The sequence below is a fragment of the Staurois parvus genome, unplaced genomic scaffold, assembly GCF_062004578.1.
Source record: "Staurois parvus isolate SC_StPar_1 unplaced genomic scaffold, SC_StPar_1.0 ptg000090l, whole genome shotgun sequence".
In the NCBI taxonomy this organism is placed as follows: Eukaryota; Metazoa; Chordata; class Amphibia; order Anura; family Ranidae; genus Staurois; species Staurois parvus.
Genome location: NW_028317886.1, coordinates 9,642,075 through 9,660,335, shown reverse-complemented (window position 1 = coordinate 9,660,335; position 18,261 = coordinate 9,642,075). Strand labels below are relative to the sequence as shown.

Below are 18,261 nucleotides of genomic sequence, written 5' to 3'. Positions count from 1 at the left end.
TACACACCTACTACCCTCCTGCTAAACATGATCTGTGTGCAGTTTTCCTTCAAGGAAATACAGAGTTTATCTTATCTCTTAAGTTAAAGGTTTAGGACATACTTTGAACATTTTAGAGCCTTTCGTTGTTGAGCTGACATCAACAGGTCTAACAGCTGAATATCCAATAAATAATATATGAATTAGTCAAATATATAAATCTGTACAGGCAAGAAATCCAAGGGTAGTAAAATCAGCAGCAGATAGACTTGTGACACCAGCCAATAGTTACTCACCAGAAGTGCATAGGTAATGCGAATGTAGTAAAATAACCACCAGGTGAACTTCCCTCTATGGTCTGATCATCTAGTCTTGGGAATTAGTGGTAATCTGCTGGATCCAGAGGTCCCCTTAAGGATGGATTAGGTGCTCAGCCTGAGTACAGGGCTCCTCTCCTCTGTTTGTAGAAAATCTCTGGGGGTCTCCTGCAGACTTAATAGCTCCATGAAGGAGCCAAGAAACAGGTACCCAGTATTTTATTGAGAGTACATTAAAATTGCAGGGTAGTAATGTGACATCCACAGTATTGCAGAGCATGCAGCACTAACCCTAAGAAAGATGGCCACCGGGCTTCCTCGTAGCTTCGGCGGCGATGACGTCACACTCTGTCTGGTTCCTCTTGAGGCCTTTCGTGCAATGGCACATCATCAGAGGGAGAACCGGTCTGCACCCTGCAATTTTAATTTACTCTCAATAAAATACTCAAGTATACTACACTATGGGTACCTGTTTCTTGGCTCCTTCATGGAGCTATTAAGTCTGCAGGAAACCCCCAGAGATTTTCTACAACCAGAGGAGAGGAGCCCTGTACTCAGGCTGAGCACCTAATCCATCCTTAAGGGGACCTCTGGATCCAGCAGATTACCACTAATTCCCAAGACTAGACGACCAGACCATAGAGGGAAGTTCACCTGGTGGTTATTTTATACAGGTGCATTTTTGATGCATTTCCACTGTGTTTTTGGGCACCTTTTACCTAGCATGCATCTGTGCAACTTGGACACTTGACTGAAAAGGCTCTGATGGCATGCTGGATAACTGTATATATTTAGTGAGCACACTGGGCTCTGGGTTTTTTCCTGGATAGGATTGGTCAAGCCTGGAGGGGGCATGCTGCCCTCAAAGGCAACTGCTGTCATGAGGCCTCGAGCGGGTATCCTGAAAGCCTGAATGCCGAGATCCGGGTTCTGCTAGAGTTGATTGAAGGACCATCTACTGAAGATCTGGTCTGGTATCATGAAGGAAGGCAACCAGCTATCCTTGGGCCTTGTGAGTACAGACATCTCTGAAAGGATCTTAGAAACTTTGTGCTACTAAAACCCCTTTGGTTGCTAGGGGGTCAGCTGTGGGTCTAGTAAAGGGGGCACCAGCTGGTGTCCCGAAGAGCGTTGTCTATCTAATCCTTTACTAAGAAAGGGACTGTACTCTAGTGAAGATAATCGTTTAATAAAATCTACATATATTAATTAACCAACAGGATAACGTTATCACTTTTAAAATGGCCCAGGCCACACATACTATGGATATAAACGCAATACTACTACCTTCCGTCTTAAATGAGCATTATTTCGGGGTCAATAAACTAAAGTCTCGCATAGTGGAATAACCACCTTAACCAGCAATGCAGGATCCAAGACTCTGGAAAATAGATTCTCCAACCGGGACATAGTCCACCATAGATAATTAGCACATATAAATGAACAAAGAATGGAGCAGAGGAACTCACCGATTTTATCCAATATATACAGCCAAATTGGCAATTCACATCCCAGAGGGAATAATAGCCACAAAAATTATTGTTGTGCACATTTGCATAATAGCTCGCTGTTGAATACTACATAGTTGGAGACTTATTGGTCTGTTCATCCAGTAAATCCACTCCATCTGATCACAGATTTATTGAAGAGAAATTGAACATCCAGCTTCAGTGGACATTAGTAGGCAACAATGTCAATAATATGTGGTAGAAAAATGAGGGCTAGTACCCCTTTAACCTGATCACAGGTATATAGAATTTGATTATCTCCAAATCACTATGTTAACATTGATTTCCCGCTCAAAATAGAAGCTAATAGCCTAATGTTGATGAAAGTTAAAGGCTGTGACGCCAAGCTAATGAGACCAATTCAGTCCAGTTCAGTCCCAGATGTATAAATCTCATAGATATTCAAATTAAGATCAAGGCTTAACAGCCTAATATTCAGTGGTAGATGAGTGACTAATCCAGTGCAATTAAATCAACAAAGTCCAGCTTGATCACCAGTGCAACAAAATAGTATCCAAAGTCAGTATTGACAATTTGTGGAGTCACTGTATGTCAAAGTGAAGATAGGACCATGTAATGAAAGATACTGGTAAAATGCTCATACGGCAACTGCCGCTGAAAAAATTGTGCCCACAGGCTCTCACCATTCCAAGGTAATTCTAAATGTATAGTGTCAGCATGGCAGACTTCACATGGTAAAATTATCTGATGACTTGGCGTGCATCCGGACAACCGGATCATCTATAGCCTCTGAGTAGACGAACCAGGTTGGAGTGAATGACCCCGTAATGGTAGTAGTAATGATAGCTCACAGCGGTATTCCTGGTAGTGTAGTAGAGACGGTGTAAGAATTTGCCACCCTGATCAGAACGGAGTGAGGCGGATCAACACGTGCCCATGCCCATTCCCATTTTGGCCCAGGATCTGGCTGAGGCTTCCTACGTCAACGCGTTTCGCACACGTGACCGTGTGCTTCGTCAGAACGTCTAGACGTTCACACACCAGGCCTTTTGACGAGACAAATGTCCCATTCAACCAATCAGAAAGGCCGGGGGCAGTTCCCTATTTAAAGGGCAGCACTTCTACATCTCAGCAAAAACCGTTACTTTTAAAAAATAATAGATGGATTATGACACAAAGCCATTTTACACATTCTTAACTGGTTTCAAACAACTTTAAGCATCCAAGGTGTTTATATAATTGTATCTTGGTACACTATACGTGGAGAAGTCCCAGTTCTCTAGAAATGTTTTTAGGGAAATAAATCCCCATACAATCATCATGGGCATTCACAGTGGGATTCGTAATAGAAATTCACTGCTAATAACAAGGAAAAACAGGATTTTTATTGGTACTAAAAAGGGGGGACCACATCAATTATGATTCCAAGAAAACTTTAAGACTCATTTCATTATTTAACCCAAATGGTACCAAAGTTTTTAATTTAAAAATCCAACTTTTTTCTTTTTTCAGTAATACTGTATTGAAGTCACCTCTCCTGGGTGACAATTTTAAGAGTAAAAAATTCTTTCACTCTCAGGCCAGTTATTTGGCCTCCATGATGTTCAACAAAATGTTGGGCCAAAGGCGTATCTTCATTTAATATAATACTTTTTTCTACTCTAGTGACCCTGAGAGAGAGAGACCTACTGTTAAACTACTGCTACCGCTGCCTTAAAGCAGTAAGCAAGGACTTTAATATAGTTTGTTCTAAAGAATAACCAAACCTTCCAGTTGTACATAGTTCTTGATTTTGGATTATCCCACTTATTTCCCTCAACCCTATGCAAGTTTTCCAAAAATAAAATAAAACACAAAAACAACAAACCTAGACTGGTTATTGAAGAAATGTGTGAATGAGCCTATGTGCCTGGCTGTGGGTCAAAGCTTGTGGGGAAAACCTCTACAGTATTCCTGCAGCTCCTATAGGAGTAGCGCTACATGTAAATATTACTTTGTACCAGAAAAACATAATTTTGGTGCCATGATAAAAGGGAAAAATTCATAATAAAACAAGTAGTATAATATTTAAAATTTTCACTGGTTAACCACTTGCTGGTGCTGTGCAGTAGAATTTACTGCGGCAGGGCGGCATGTGCAGGCTCGGTCACATACAGTTGTGCATGAAATTATGGCATTGATACTGAATATATGACTGGTCAAATAAAAAACTGTCTTTTATTTGAGGATAGTGATCTTTTTAAGTCATTTATTATCACATAGATGTTTTGCTCCTTTTGAAATCATAATGATAACAGAAATCGCCCAAATGGTCCTGATCAAACGTTTACATATCCCATGAAGACTGAAATTGAGCTCTGCAGTCACTTTTGCAGCAGTTGTTTTCTTAATCTGGGTCACAATCCTGCACAATGTCCTTTTGTCCCTTTTAGTCAGTTGAACATGTTGACCGCGCTTATGCTTATCAGACTATGTTCTCCAAGAAACTATATATGCCATCATAACCTTTGATACTGTACCTTGTGACAGAGCAAATAAATTGGCAACTTCAGTCAGAGAGGCACCAGCTAAGCAGGCACCAACAATTTGCCCTCTTTGAAGCTCAGAAAGCTTTGAGATGACTCCGTATTACAAGTAGCACACGCAGTAAATGACAAAAGTGAGGCTTTCCACCTGTTAGCTACAGTGCCTTGAAAAAGTATTCATGAGATGTTCAAAGCTTGGGATATTTTTATAACCTAACCCTGCTTTAAACTTCTCCACATTTTTATCCCTGGCCTGTCTGGTGTGTTCCTTGGCCTTCATGATGTTGTTTGTTCACTAATGTTCTCTAGAAAACCTCTAAGGGCTTCACATAACAGCTGTATACAAATGCTCGCTAAACTTTTCAGATATTTAAAAAAGTTTGAAAACCATTTATCATTTTCCTTTCACATCACAATTATGTGCCACTTTGTGGTGGTCTATCACACAAAATGCCAAAAAAATACAGGTACGTTTTTGGATGTAACATGACAAAATGTGGAAAATTTAAAGGGCTATGAATACTTTTTCAAGGCACTGTAGTTGTCTCATTACACAGCGGAAGCAAAAGAGTGTTACGTCACTTCGCTTTCAACGTAAAACGTTACTTTCACACCTGCAGTGTTTCAATTTTTTTGCCCATATATATATATATATATATATATATATATATATATATATATATACACACACACACACTGTGTGCACAATTATTAGGCAAGTGAGTTTTGACCAAAATCATAATTTTTATACAGATTGTCCAACTCCAAGCCCTATAAACTTGAATGCTTATTGGATGTAAACATATCAGGTGATGTGTATTTGTGTAAGGCGATCAAAACCCTATTTCAAAGTGTGCATAACTATTAAGAGCTTTAACTGACTCTGAAAAGTCAAAAAGTCAACTGACTTAGCAAAGTCTTTCAGAGGGATGCAGCACTCTTGAAATTGCTAAAACACTGGTCACTGATCACAGAACCATCAAACGTTTTGTTGTAAATTGTTAACAGGGTCGCAAGAAACGTGTTGAGAAAAAAAATGAACAGGGAAGAATCAAACGTAAAGCTATCAGGAACCCATTATCCTCTAGTGCTGACATATTATTTCTGTAATAATACCAACCCATACCAGAACCCTGCCTCCACCTTGCTGGTGTCTGAGTCAAAGTGGAGCTCTGTGCCTGTTACTGAACCAGCCACAGGCCCATCCATCTGGTTTTTCAAGAGTCACTCTCATCTCATCAGTCTATAAAACCTTTGAAAAATCTGTCTTCAGGTATTTCTTTTCCCAGTCTTGACATTTCAACTTATCTGTCTTGCTCAGTGGTAGTCGAGTTTCAACCTTCCTTACCTTGGCCATGTCACTGAGCACTGAACACCTTGTACTTCTGGGCACTCCAGGTAGGTTGCAGTTCTGGAATATGACAGCACTGGAGGATAATGGGCTCCTGGTACTGTAGGTTCACGTTTGATTCTTCTCAAATCTTTGGCAGTTAATTTGCGTCTCAACCCATTTCTTGCAACCCTGTTGACTATTTGCAACAAAACATTTGATGGTTCTGTGATCATGCCCCAATATTTTAGCAATATCGAGAGTGCTGCATCCCTCTGAAAAACTTTTTACAATTTTTGACTTTTCGTCAGTGAAAGCTCTTTTTTGGCACATTTTGCCTGAGGAAAAGAAACTGCCTAATAAGTATGCACACGTTGATACAGGGTGTTGATCTCATTAGGCCACGCCCTCCCTCATTACACAAATACACATCACCTGGTATGCTTAAATCCAATAAGCATTCAAGTTTATACAGCTTGAAGTTGGACAATATGCATAAAAATGATGATTTGGTCAAAAAACTTACTTGCCTAAATATTGTTGTGTGTATGTGTATGTATATATGTGTGTGTGTGTGTGTGTGTGTGTATGTATATATATATATATATATATATATATATATATATATATATATATGCACTTCTCCATGGAATGGAAGGAGATATCAGTACACAGAGCCTCAGTCTGAGCCCCCTGCCCCCTCATGGGGTACCCCATCTACCTCTTACCTGAGGAATGGCAACCAGCAGCAGCCCACACAGGACCAGCAGCCTCCGGCACCTCCCTTGCTTCATGTGTCCTTCAGCTCCTCTCCATCTTCATATCTCTTCTGGCTCCTCGCCCGCCTCATGTCTTCTCCGACACCTCTCCTGCTTCATGTCTCCACTGGTGTCTCTGCCGCCTCATGTTTCCTCTACTGCCTCTCTTCTCCCAGATGCTCCACCACACTTCCTGGTTGGCGGGGCAATGCCAAGCTCTCTCCTCGCTGGCGCCACTGATTGGATGCCCTCGGATGCGCTCTAGCTGCAATAGGCAGAAGGGAGAAGTGGGCGGAGATGAGTAGCTACAGCAGCTTTCAATCATTCAGCCTGCAGGCAGTAGATATAATTACCTCTGGGGCCTGGGCCACTTGGGATGGTGTCACCTCTCTGGGGTATCACCCCAGCCATCTGCACCCCCATAGCAACACTACTGACTGCCAGAATACACTGATCAGCAGCTACAGCCGCTCATCAGCAAAAGTTTTCCAGCATGTCCCTTCTACAGAAGTCCATCAAACGAATGATATCTTTTGACCATGGGCAACCACACACTAATTGAAATGCTGCCAATTCAGCAGGGATTTTGGTCAATCTATGGCCAGCTTAAAAGCAGCTACACTTGCACACATTGTCTGGGCATCATCCACTGTTGTCACAATCCGTAACTGGTCCAGAGAAATGTTTTTCTTGCTGACACTAGAGCGAGTGAATAGAGGCATGGAATGGCTAAAAAAGGCTGGAAGAGTCAGTAGCACTAAACAAAAAAGGATGTCAAAAACTGTATCATATGGACAAAAAACATGGTATGCTTATGATACATAGCTCAAAACAACCATTTAATTTAAACATTTAAATTGAAAATATTTCTGATTTTGAGAACTATATTAGAAGCAATTATTAAAACTATTTCATCAACCACTTAGACCTTTTTATATAAAGGTGTATTTTAAGAGTAATAGACACAGCCACTGAATGTTAAAGGATTATGTGATGTGATCTTTTCTTTAAATAACTAGTAATGCACATCTGTTTTTAGTTGAGCTTTGCTTTCTGACACAGCCTAGGGCATATATGTTTGTGCTATCCTTTCTTTAATATTTGTACTGAGAAACCTCATGACTTACTTCTCTGCTCACTCAATATAAATAAAACATGTTTTATCCTTTAAACACAACAAGCAATGGATATGCTAGTTTTACCTGCATAATGGGGTCATATTTACATAGTAAATCAGACTGGAGGTGATCCTTGTACAGTAAATAATAATTGCATTACGTTTATGCATACAAAATGTTGATTATAAATCTGTGAAGTGTGTCTAATTGTAAATACAAATATGCACTATTATAATCCCAAGCCACAATTATAAATTCATTAATAGCTTCAATAATTGTTAAAAACAACTTGTAGAAGCATTAAGTTCCTCAACTAATTATTATATTAATGCATAATCGTTCCAAAATTAATATGGGCAAACAAAAGTATATTTTGAAACATTTCACAGTCACTTTAGTCAGTAGTTGCTTAATGTCGAACTTGAGTCAGGACATTATTTCCTGCTAGATCACTTCAGGCTGGCCCCTTTTGCTGGTATAGCTATCTAAAACAATAAATATAAGTGTCTATACTATGGAAAATCCAGTAATACACTGTCTCATCCTGCTCTGCACATGCTCAGTTGCTCTCTATTTTTAGGCACTGTACCAAATTTGTAGAGGCCGATCTGCTGACAGCCTAAAGATTTACTGCCGCTCTGGACTTTGGGCTTCAGCAAAATTTCAACCTACAGCAAGAAGAAACACAAGCAATGCTGGAGACAATTTACAGCACACACTAATTTTGGTAGCATAATTATTAATGCGGAGTATATGGTCCTTGCTAAAGAATATTATTTTTTATCAAGTTGTTATGGGTAAAGTGCCACTTTAAGATTACTGTGGGTTCTGTGCAGTGATAATATATAATGTAACTAGTCTTTATTTTTTCTTTCAGAGAAGCCAGGAAAATGCCCAGGTGTCGCTGAAACAAAACCAGCAATTCTATGCACTAGTGATTATGATTGTCCAAATAGTCTGAAGTGCTGTTCTAACTATTGTGAAAAACCTGTGAAAGGTAATAACCTCTAATTTTTTGTATTTTCTGTACACTAGTAATGCAGTCAAGAATAGGGATGAGCCAAACGTTCCTGGGTTCAGCAAAAATTACTGACGTTTGGGTGCCATATCTGAGCTCCACTGCAGCCTATGGTAGCCAGATGTCAAAAAACAGCAATAGCCATTTACTAGACTAATAGGCAAGGAATTGTCAAACAAGTAGAATGGGGGGGGGTCACTGCCTTCAGGAACATGTACCAAAGATAAAATTAAGGGGGGCCCAGATACCTGCAAAAGGGGTATATTATACGGCTACTTAGTCACAAAATTTTAAAGTGTAAATAAAAGACACACTATTTGACAAGTTCTTTATTATAAATAATAACTAAAAAAAAGTCTCACAATGTAAATCCATTGTCATTCACATCATCCAGTGTTGCAGGCCCATGTCACAATAAACTACACCCACCAATTTGCCAAAAGAAAAAAACAGTTGACTGACAGATGCATCCAATCCTGTCACTACATTTACTGTAAATTACAGCTCCAGTCCCTGCCCCTAATGTAAACAAAGTGGCTGGGTATACCCAGTGATGTCACTGACCAAATAAGGCCATGTGGCCATTTTTGGTCTGTGATGTCACCGCTATTTGTTTACATGGTTGGGGATTCCTGGCCAGCAAGTGACATTATTAGTTGTTAAGGGCACAGCAGGTGCAGACACCTGCTGCTTCTTTAGCGTGATTCTAAACCCTGATAGTACTGCCAGATCTAAATGATGGGGCACAATATTAGCCATTGATTTACATGGTAAATGCTGTAATTTAGTCATCAATACCTTTTTAGCTTTTTTATAAAGGGGGTCAAGGATCTGATCCATCCATAAATGCCTTGGAGCAAATCTCACCCTTGCTTGACAGCTCTAACCCCCTTGCATGGCATGGGGGAGGACCTGAAAAAGCTGAGGGACATCACAGGACATGTGACTCACTCCTGTTTAGCCTCACTCCCATCCCAGGCCATAGTGAGATTAGTTGGGGGATTTCCCCCACAGTAAACATCGAGTAGACACTGCTTACTTACATAGAAGATGAAGAACATACGCAGTGTGGTGGTAACAGTGCAGTTGCTCTATGATCCCACAGATTGTTGCCACCACCAACAAATAACTGTAGATGACCAGTAGGTTACACAAGCAATTTATTCATAAGTAAAGATTGTAACCCTAAACAAAGAACACGCAGTTTTAGTAATTATTAAGTTGTGTTTCTTCTTTTTTGAGCTTAGTGACACTTGAACAACCATTGACAGAGAAGGCTGTCTTTTTATAGTAGTGAAAAAAAGCACATGTATATATTATGGCTTCTAATTCTGCTGAATTATCTAGACACTGGAATAAGCGAAGTTCAAACTGAACTGAGAACTCATTTACCTATCTAGATGTCTAATTAGCTGGGTTGGAAGTTTGAGTCAATAGCCAAATTGGTCAATTGGATCAGTGTTCCTTCTCCAGGATAAAATGGATGTGGCAGATGCTTTTGGCACAAACATGCATGTTAAGAAGAACATGACTGATTATGTAAACATTGGGGGGACATTTCCAAAGACCACACCTTCTTCTAATATATGCCTAAACAGAAGAAGTCAGAAACTCCAGCGCTCAGATGAAGGTACTTCCCATAGTGACCTTGCAAGCAATGCTTTATTTGATGCAGCCACCCTCAGATCGAGTCATCTTCAAACAATTTGAAAAAACAAACACAGAAGGGCACAAACACCTAGCGCATTACCCCCATTGACAATTATATATATTTATAGTTCTGAAGAAGGGGGATTTAACCCCCAAAATGCGTTAGTTTCCAACCATTTGGTGTATGAACAGATGACGTCTCCTATGGCTTGAGTTGTTTGACACACCTGTTTTTATATGTGTTTGTGAGTATGTATTTTTTTAGGCTCTAATAAATATTGATGGTGGCTGTGCGCTAAGTGTTTTGTGTGTTTTTGCAGTAATGTAAGCTTGACATCTATTGTTTGTAGACAACTTTATCTTATTGCTTGTACATTTATAAAACGTTTCTAACACCTATTACAAAATACACACTTTTTTAAGACAGTCATCATGGCATGGAGTATTAGCTTTAGTGCCCGTTCACATATACACGGATTGGATGCTGTTTGAACCGCATCCAGTCTGCATGACTTGTAAAATAACATTGTTTCCTATGGTGCCTGCTCACATACAGTATGTCTGGTGCACTGCTGGTGCAGATTCAGTGTGGATTCAGTGCGGTTTAAAAAAGAGTCCTATACGATTTCTGAGCATTGCAGTCCGGTTCAGGTGCGGCTTACAGGCTATTGACTTCTATGGGAACCATTTCTTAACCACATGTGTGAATAGGATAAAATCCTGAGCTAATCCTGTCCTGAACCTGATGTAAACCTGACCTGAACCAGTGAACAGCTACTGATCTGAACCGGTGAACAGCTACTGTAGCTGTGAAACTTGAGCTTCAATCCGCACCGCACATGTGTGAATCAGGATTTATTGCTTTCCATAATATTATGGGATATTGCTTTTTTATTGTTTAGTATTAAAAAATAATTTACAAAGTTTCCAAATCCTTTTTTAAGAATACATGTAAGTTAACAGTTTGATTATTATAATCACACTTCTTACATAAATAGTGCAAACAGCAGTTACAAAGTGTAGTAACTCATAATGATCAATAAAATGTACACCTTATACAAGTTGGGCTAATGCAAGAAAGGCTTCATGGACACTAGGCATTTAGCATGAGATTCCAGCATTTTCACATGAGCATAGAGCACAGACGCACCATCCAGCCCCACTGCCACCAGCCTGTAAAACTCTGAGAGGATAAAAGGTAGTGGTACTAGCATTTTGAGCAGTATGTGCCCAGGAATGAATGTATGGATTGAAAGGCACCTGCCCAGTGTGCATGAGGACATGAGTGCAATGAATAGTGCACTTTGCAGTTTATTTCTTTAATTATTGTCCTGAATCCACAAAGGTATGTTGTAATATTATATATTAAAATATTAATTATGGTGTTTGGTCACTACTTGAGATATGTCCTTTACAACCACATTTTCACATGAAAATGAGGTTTTCATATATTTCCCTTTCAACGGTTTTAACTTGTCCATCTGCCTAAATACCCATTTGCATAGGTTCAGCACAGCACAGTTTTCAACACTAGGGTTCTTGGTTTGAATCCCAACCAAGACATTTTCTGCATGGAGTTTGCATGTTCTCCCTCAGCTTGCATGTGTTTCCTTTAGTTAATCCAGTTTCCCCCCACTTTCCAAAGACCTAGGTTATTTGGCCCTGGTATGTGTAGGTATGTGAGGTAGGGAACCAGGATTGTAAGCTGTCTCTTGAGGGCAGAGATTGATGTGAATGTAGAATATGTAAAGCACTGTGTAAATTGTTGGCACTTTTATAAATACTTGTAATAAATAAAATATTTATATTTTTCATTCTAGTGACACTTGCAGATCCACTGAATTGAAAAAGGAAGATTACACAATCAAAGCAGTGCTACTAACTTAAAGTGATTGTAAAGGGAAAATTAAAAAAAAAAAAAATATATATATATACTGTATATCTCTATACTTACCTGCTCTGTGTAATGGAATTTCACAGAGCAGCCCAAAATCTCCTCTTTTCAGGTCCCCTGCTGGTGCTTCTGGGTCCTCCTCTCTGTCCAGTGCCCCCATGGGAAGCACTTGTGCATGCTTGCTGTCAAGCCCCACTGCTGCATCTATTGACACAGACAGTGGGACTCAGACTCAGCTCCGTCCCCCAATCCCTGATCACTGGCTTTGATTGACAGCAGTAGGAGCCAATGGCTCCCGGGGCCCAGCAAAGCCAATAAGACTTGGATGTGAGAGGAGAGAAGAGCTGCAGACGTGCACAGCACTGGAATGAATGAGGGTTCAGGTAGGATGCCAAAACCAATGCCTAAACATTTTTTACCTGAATGCAAGGAATGCATTAAGATAAAAAAAATGTAAATGCTTTAGAACGAGTTTAATTTATTTGTCTTAAATTGCATTGTTAATTATGATTCATTGAGAAAAATGTTTTTATTACACTGTACAATTTATTTTTTATTGAAAACCAATGATTGAAGACAATAGAATGTGTTGTAGGCCAATGTGGTCCACCTTGACAATAAAGCATAAAGGTGCTAATAACAATTTACGGGCAGAAATATAGAGCAGCAATGCTTTAGGTAACTGGAGAATAGTACATTTAGCAGCCAATAATTAATAATCGTGATTCAGAAAAAGCAGAAAGAGTGAAAGAAGAGAAGAGTAAAACAAGATTGGACACACCAATCTGGTATAGTACTGCTACTTTACTGAGAATAAAGGATGCTGAGACACACTAACAACCTGAAAAAGAGACATATCCAAATCCAACTAAGAAGAGGAGACAATCTAAAGGTACTGCCACATGATCACCAGTTGGGCTTGTTTGCCTCACCCAGCCCTGAGACTTGGTAAGCCAACAAAGCCAACTGCAGTGACTTTATGCTGATTTCTCTATACTTACTTGGATTTTGGCATGTCTGTCTCTCATCCTTGTCAGCTTGGGTATTCGCAAAAAAATGTACCAGTTCTATACCAGATCACTGCAATCTAGTTTTTATTCCTACCATATACTCTCATCTTCAATCTGAACTAAAACACTATTACAGTATTTTGCATGTAGCAGCATTGATTGACATGGAAGAACAATATACATGAGTATAGTTGTATCAACATTGTCATATGTTGGTGGTGGATTCAGCCAGGCACATTCTAGTGTGGTTCACTAACCACTTTATAATACATAAGTATATGGAACAAATGCCATAGGAACCAAAAGGCCGCACACTTTAAAACTGCATCCACATTTTTGGTAATCTTTAAAATGTCATATACAGCAACAGTAGACACCATGGGAGAATGAAAACGCTCTCTCATGGTGTCAATTGTTGCTGTTTATGGCATTTTAAATAAAGTGGATACAGTTTTCAAGTACTTAGCCCTTTGGATCCTATGGCATTTGTTCCACATGGCTGAAGGAGTGGTGCTTGCACCTGAATACACAGGACGTGAAAGCAGCAGCATATACATTGGATAGATACGTATGTATTCAATCTGTAGTAAGCCTGCTAGTTCTTTTCCCCTGCAAGGCAATGTCATTATGTGCTAGTATGCATTGCATACTAGCACATTATGTGAAATTTAACTTAAAACCAAGCCCTCCAGCAGCCCACTATCACCACTTACAGGGCTTCCATCTTCACCCGGTCCTTGTTCTAGGTTCGCAGGCACCGGCAGCTTGAATGGCTGCGCCACAATGACCTCATGTGCGTGCAGGAGTCACTTTTTATGGCACACAGATCTGAAGAAACGGCACAGGCATGCCGTTCCTTCAGAGCGCATGTGCCGGTGCTGCTACACAACTAAATATCTTCTCAATTGGGCACGTTTAGGAGATATTTACAGTACCTACAGGTAAGCCTTATTATAGGCTTACCTGTAGGTACAAGTACAAAAACAGACTTTACTACCACTTTAAACAATTCATACTAATAACAATCATTTATTAACAGGGATTTGGGATTGAATAATTTTGCTTGTGTTTACAGATGCACATTCAGTGTGGTCTTTGTAGTGTCATTCATTGTTACAAATTAAGTCTGTGCTACCCTACCAGTAAGCTACAAGCACTGCAGTAAACTAGTGACAAATTAGCAAACTAGCAGATGAAAAGCAAACACACTTAAACTAAATATAACTTTCTAACTATAATATAATTGAAAATTAACCATCTTTACAGATGTTGAAGACATATCTAGATGTAACCATTGGATGAAATGTTTGATGGTTGAATGCACTTTACAATATAGTACAATATGTTCCTACTCTATAAAATATACTGGTATGTACTTTAAAGATGTAAAACATTACTGTGCTTTGGTTGTGACTCATATTCATGAAAGGAATTATTAAAGTTTACCCACTTGTATTCTGAGTTATTTGGTTTGTGATTTTAGCAATGCAATAACTGCAGTTCCTTTTTTTTTTTGTTTTGCTCTAGTGGACTGTATACATTGTACAAATGCACCACTTCACTGGCAGGTTAAGGGCATCCCCCAGGCAAGGTATTTAACCATTTTGCATCTGGGACAGTGAAAGGGATCATTTATACTGACAGAAAGCATCTCAACAGGCTGATATGAAATAGGTAGACTTTTTCAAAGTCTGGGTTGCTCATGTGTAGATGTAAGTGAAAGCCAGATATACAGTATGTTTTATGTGTTCTTCTAAACTGTGTGTATACGAAAGATAGCCTGAAAAGCATAAAGGCACTAAAAGAACTATAACTATATAGTTCTAAGATTCCTTTTTTATTGAAAATATTTTTCATTTGATATTTGTTTTATATATTTGACCTACAAATACCCATAAAATGCAGTAAAATCTTGTGTTAAGAATGTACTTTTCGATTAAGCAGACAGAATTTGGCAACATAGATGTATTTGAATGCTCCCCTCAGGCAAAGCAGCACAAGCGCTGCTAATCTGCCATATCAGGAATAGTATGCAAGAGCTCTGTTATCACACTTCTTCTAAACAATCTGAACAATTTTATCGCTATCCATTTTTAGAAGCATCAGCCCAAATACAGAGCTTTGAGTAGAGATTTGAAAAAAGTTGTAAGATATATAAATCCTTCTTGGTTTTGTGTACATCATTTTCAATTACTGAGCAGAAGCGAAAGTAAATGTCATAGACTCATCCGAGGAAAAATATTTCTTCCAGATAAATAATCATGTATTCAAATGAAATATCTAAAGGTAATATACAGATGCTACATAAAATAGTCACAAGGGTATTGGGTTGTGTGTGTATGGTACACCTTGCTATTACCAAGAAAATATCCCCCACACCATTAACCACCACCACGAGCCTGAACTGTTGATACAAGACAGGATACATCCATGTTTTCATGTTGTTTACACATAAATTCTGACTCTTCCATCTGAATGACGCAGCTGAAATCGAATGCCCATTTTCCTCTGACCTCAACAAGGCATTTTCGTCAACACAACTGCTGCTCACTGGATATTTTCTCTTTTTCGGGCTATTCTCTGTAAATCTTGGAGATGGTTGTATGTGAAAATCCAAGTAGATCAGCAGTTTTTGAAATGTTCAGACCAGCCCATCTGGCATCAACAACCATGCCATGTTCACAGTCACTTAAATCCCCTTTCTTCCCCATTCTCATGGTTGGTTTGAACTTCAACAAGTCATCTTCACCACATCTAGATGCCTAAATGTATTGAGTTGCTGCCATGTGATTGGCTGATTATCAATTTGTGTTACCAAACAATTGAACAGGTGTACCTAATAAAATGTCCGGTGAGTGTGTGTATATGTGTGTTTGTGTATATGTGTGTATGTATATGTGTGTGTGTGTATGTGTATGTATATGTATATGTATATGTATATATATATATATATATATATATATATATATATATACACACATGCACAACCATCTCTAGGGTTTACAGAGAATGGTCCGCGAAAGAGAAAATATCTAGTGAACGGCAGTTGATGAAAATGCCTTGTTGATGTCAGATGTCAGAGCAGAACGGGCAGACTAGTTGCTACTACATTCAGATGGTAGGCTCAGAATTTGGCATAAACAACATGAAAGCATCGATTCATCCTGCCTTGTATCAACGGTTCAGGATGGTGTAATGGCACTAGCAAGGTGTACCTAATAAAGTGGCCGGTAAATGTGTGTGTGCATATGTATGTATGTATGTATGTATGTGTATATATATATATATATATATATATACACACACACACACACACAGTTGTGTTCAAAATATTAGCAGTCAGACATTACTAACCTGATCAATCACTGTTTTTGGTAGAAATGATATTTCTACATGGCAAATAATTTACTAGCAGGTGTAGTAGAGTAATAGAAATCCAACAGACCCAACAGTCATGACATGCATGCTGCTGATTCTGTGTAATTGAATCACTAATTGAAAGGGGCATGTTCAAAATAATAGCAGTGTTCTATCAGTGAGGTCATTCATTCTTTGAAAAACAGGTGTTAATTATTGCCCTTATTTAAGGAAGGAAGGCAGCAAATGTTGTACATGCTGGTTACAGTGCATTTCTCTCTGAAATTCTGAGGAAAATGGGTCGTTCCAGACATTGTTCAGAAGAACAGCGTACCTTGATTAAAAAGTTGATTGGAGAGGGGAAAACATATAAAGAACTGCAGAAAATCATAGGCTGCTCACCTAAAATGATCGCAAATGCTTTAAAATGGAAACCTAAACCTGAAAAGACGTGGAAGAAAGCGAAAAACTACCATTTGAATGGATAGAAGAATAGCCAAAATGGCAAAGACTCAGCCAACAATCAGCTCAAAACCATAGTATGAGAAACATCCCCATATCATGATGCTTGTGCCACCATGCTTCACTGTCTTCACAGTGTACTGTGGCTTGAATTCAGTGTTTGGGGGTCGTCTGACAAACTGTCTCCGTCCACTAGACCCAAAAAGATTATCTTACTTTCATCAGTCCACAAAATGTTGCACCATTTCTCTTTAGGCCAGTCAATGTGCTCTTTGGCAAATTGTAACCTCTTCAGCACATGTATTTTTTTCAACAGTGGGACTTTGCAGGGGCTTCTTGCAGATAGCTTGGCTTCACATAGGCGTCTTCTAATTGTAACAGTACTAACAGGTAACTTTAGACCTTCTTTGATCTTCCTGGAGCTGATTGTTGGCTGAGTCCTTGCCATTTTGGCTATTCTTCTATCCATTCGAATGGTAGTTTTTCACTTTCTTCCATGTCTTTCAGGTTTTGGTTGCCATTTTAAAGCATTTGCAATCCTTTTAGCTGAACATCCTATCATTTTCTGCATTTCTTTATATGTTTTCCCCTCTCCAATCAACTTTTAATCAAGGTACGCTGTTCTTCTGAACAATGTCTGGAACGACCCATTTTCCTCAGAATTTCAGAAAGAAATGCACTGTAACCAGCATGTACAACATTTGCTGCCTTCCTTCCTTAAAAAAGGGCAATAATTGCCACCTGTTTTTCAAAGAATGAATGACCTCACTAATAGAACTCCACAATGCTAATATTTTGAATATGCCCCTTTCAATTAGTGATTCAATTACACAGAATCAGCAGCATGCTTGTCATGATTGTTGGTTCTGTAGGATTTCTATTACTCTACTACACCTGCTAGTAAATTATTTGCCATGTAGAAATATCATTTCTACCAAAAACAGTGATTGATCAGGTTAGTGATGTCTGACTGCTATTATTTTGAACACAACTGTATATATATATATATATGGCACCCTCCTAGGTAGGTGCTAGGATTTGTATATAGCTGTGTTTCTCTGCTTAACAGAGAGGCTGTTAGGAAAATCTAGTTTGGCTCTCTGCTTAACACAGTGCTGTGATGGATTAGTCAGGTCTGCTCATGATGCTCTGGTGCTGCTGAGTTTGCCTTGAGCTCTGCCCTCCTTCAGGAAGCTATGAGAGCCTTCCAGAACCTGGGATGGAACTAGTCAGATGAGCAGCATGAATATGGATACAGCCCTGGCTAATTGCAGGGGAGGGTAGTCCCATTGCATATTGGAGTGTTATTTATGTTCTGTGACCAAATGGATTTGGTGTCTTTCCCCGGAGAGAATTGAACCAAGCCAGGCTGGA

At 39.2% G+C, this 18,261-nt stretch overlaps 1 protein-coding gene across 2 annotated transcripts in view; it reads left to right on the top strand.

The window, feature by feature from the left end:
- LOC149468246 (whey acidic protein-like) overlaps window positions 1–14,523 on the top strand; it is a 43,460-nt gene extending 28,937 nt beyond the window's left edge. For both annotated transcript variants that reach the window (XM_089670402.1, XM_089670401.1), the window contains exons 4-5: window positions 8,374–8,493; window positions 11,985–14,523. In XM_089670402.1, coding sequence (XP_089526528.1) covers window positions 8,374–8,493; window positions 11,985–12,010 — 146 coding nt within the window. In that variant the 3' untranslated portion in view covers window positions 12,011–14,523. The remainder of the gene's footprint in view (window positions 1–8,373; window positions 8,494–11,984) is intronic.
- Window positions 14,524–18,261: the final 3,738 nt, after the last annotated feature.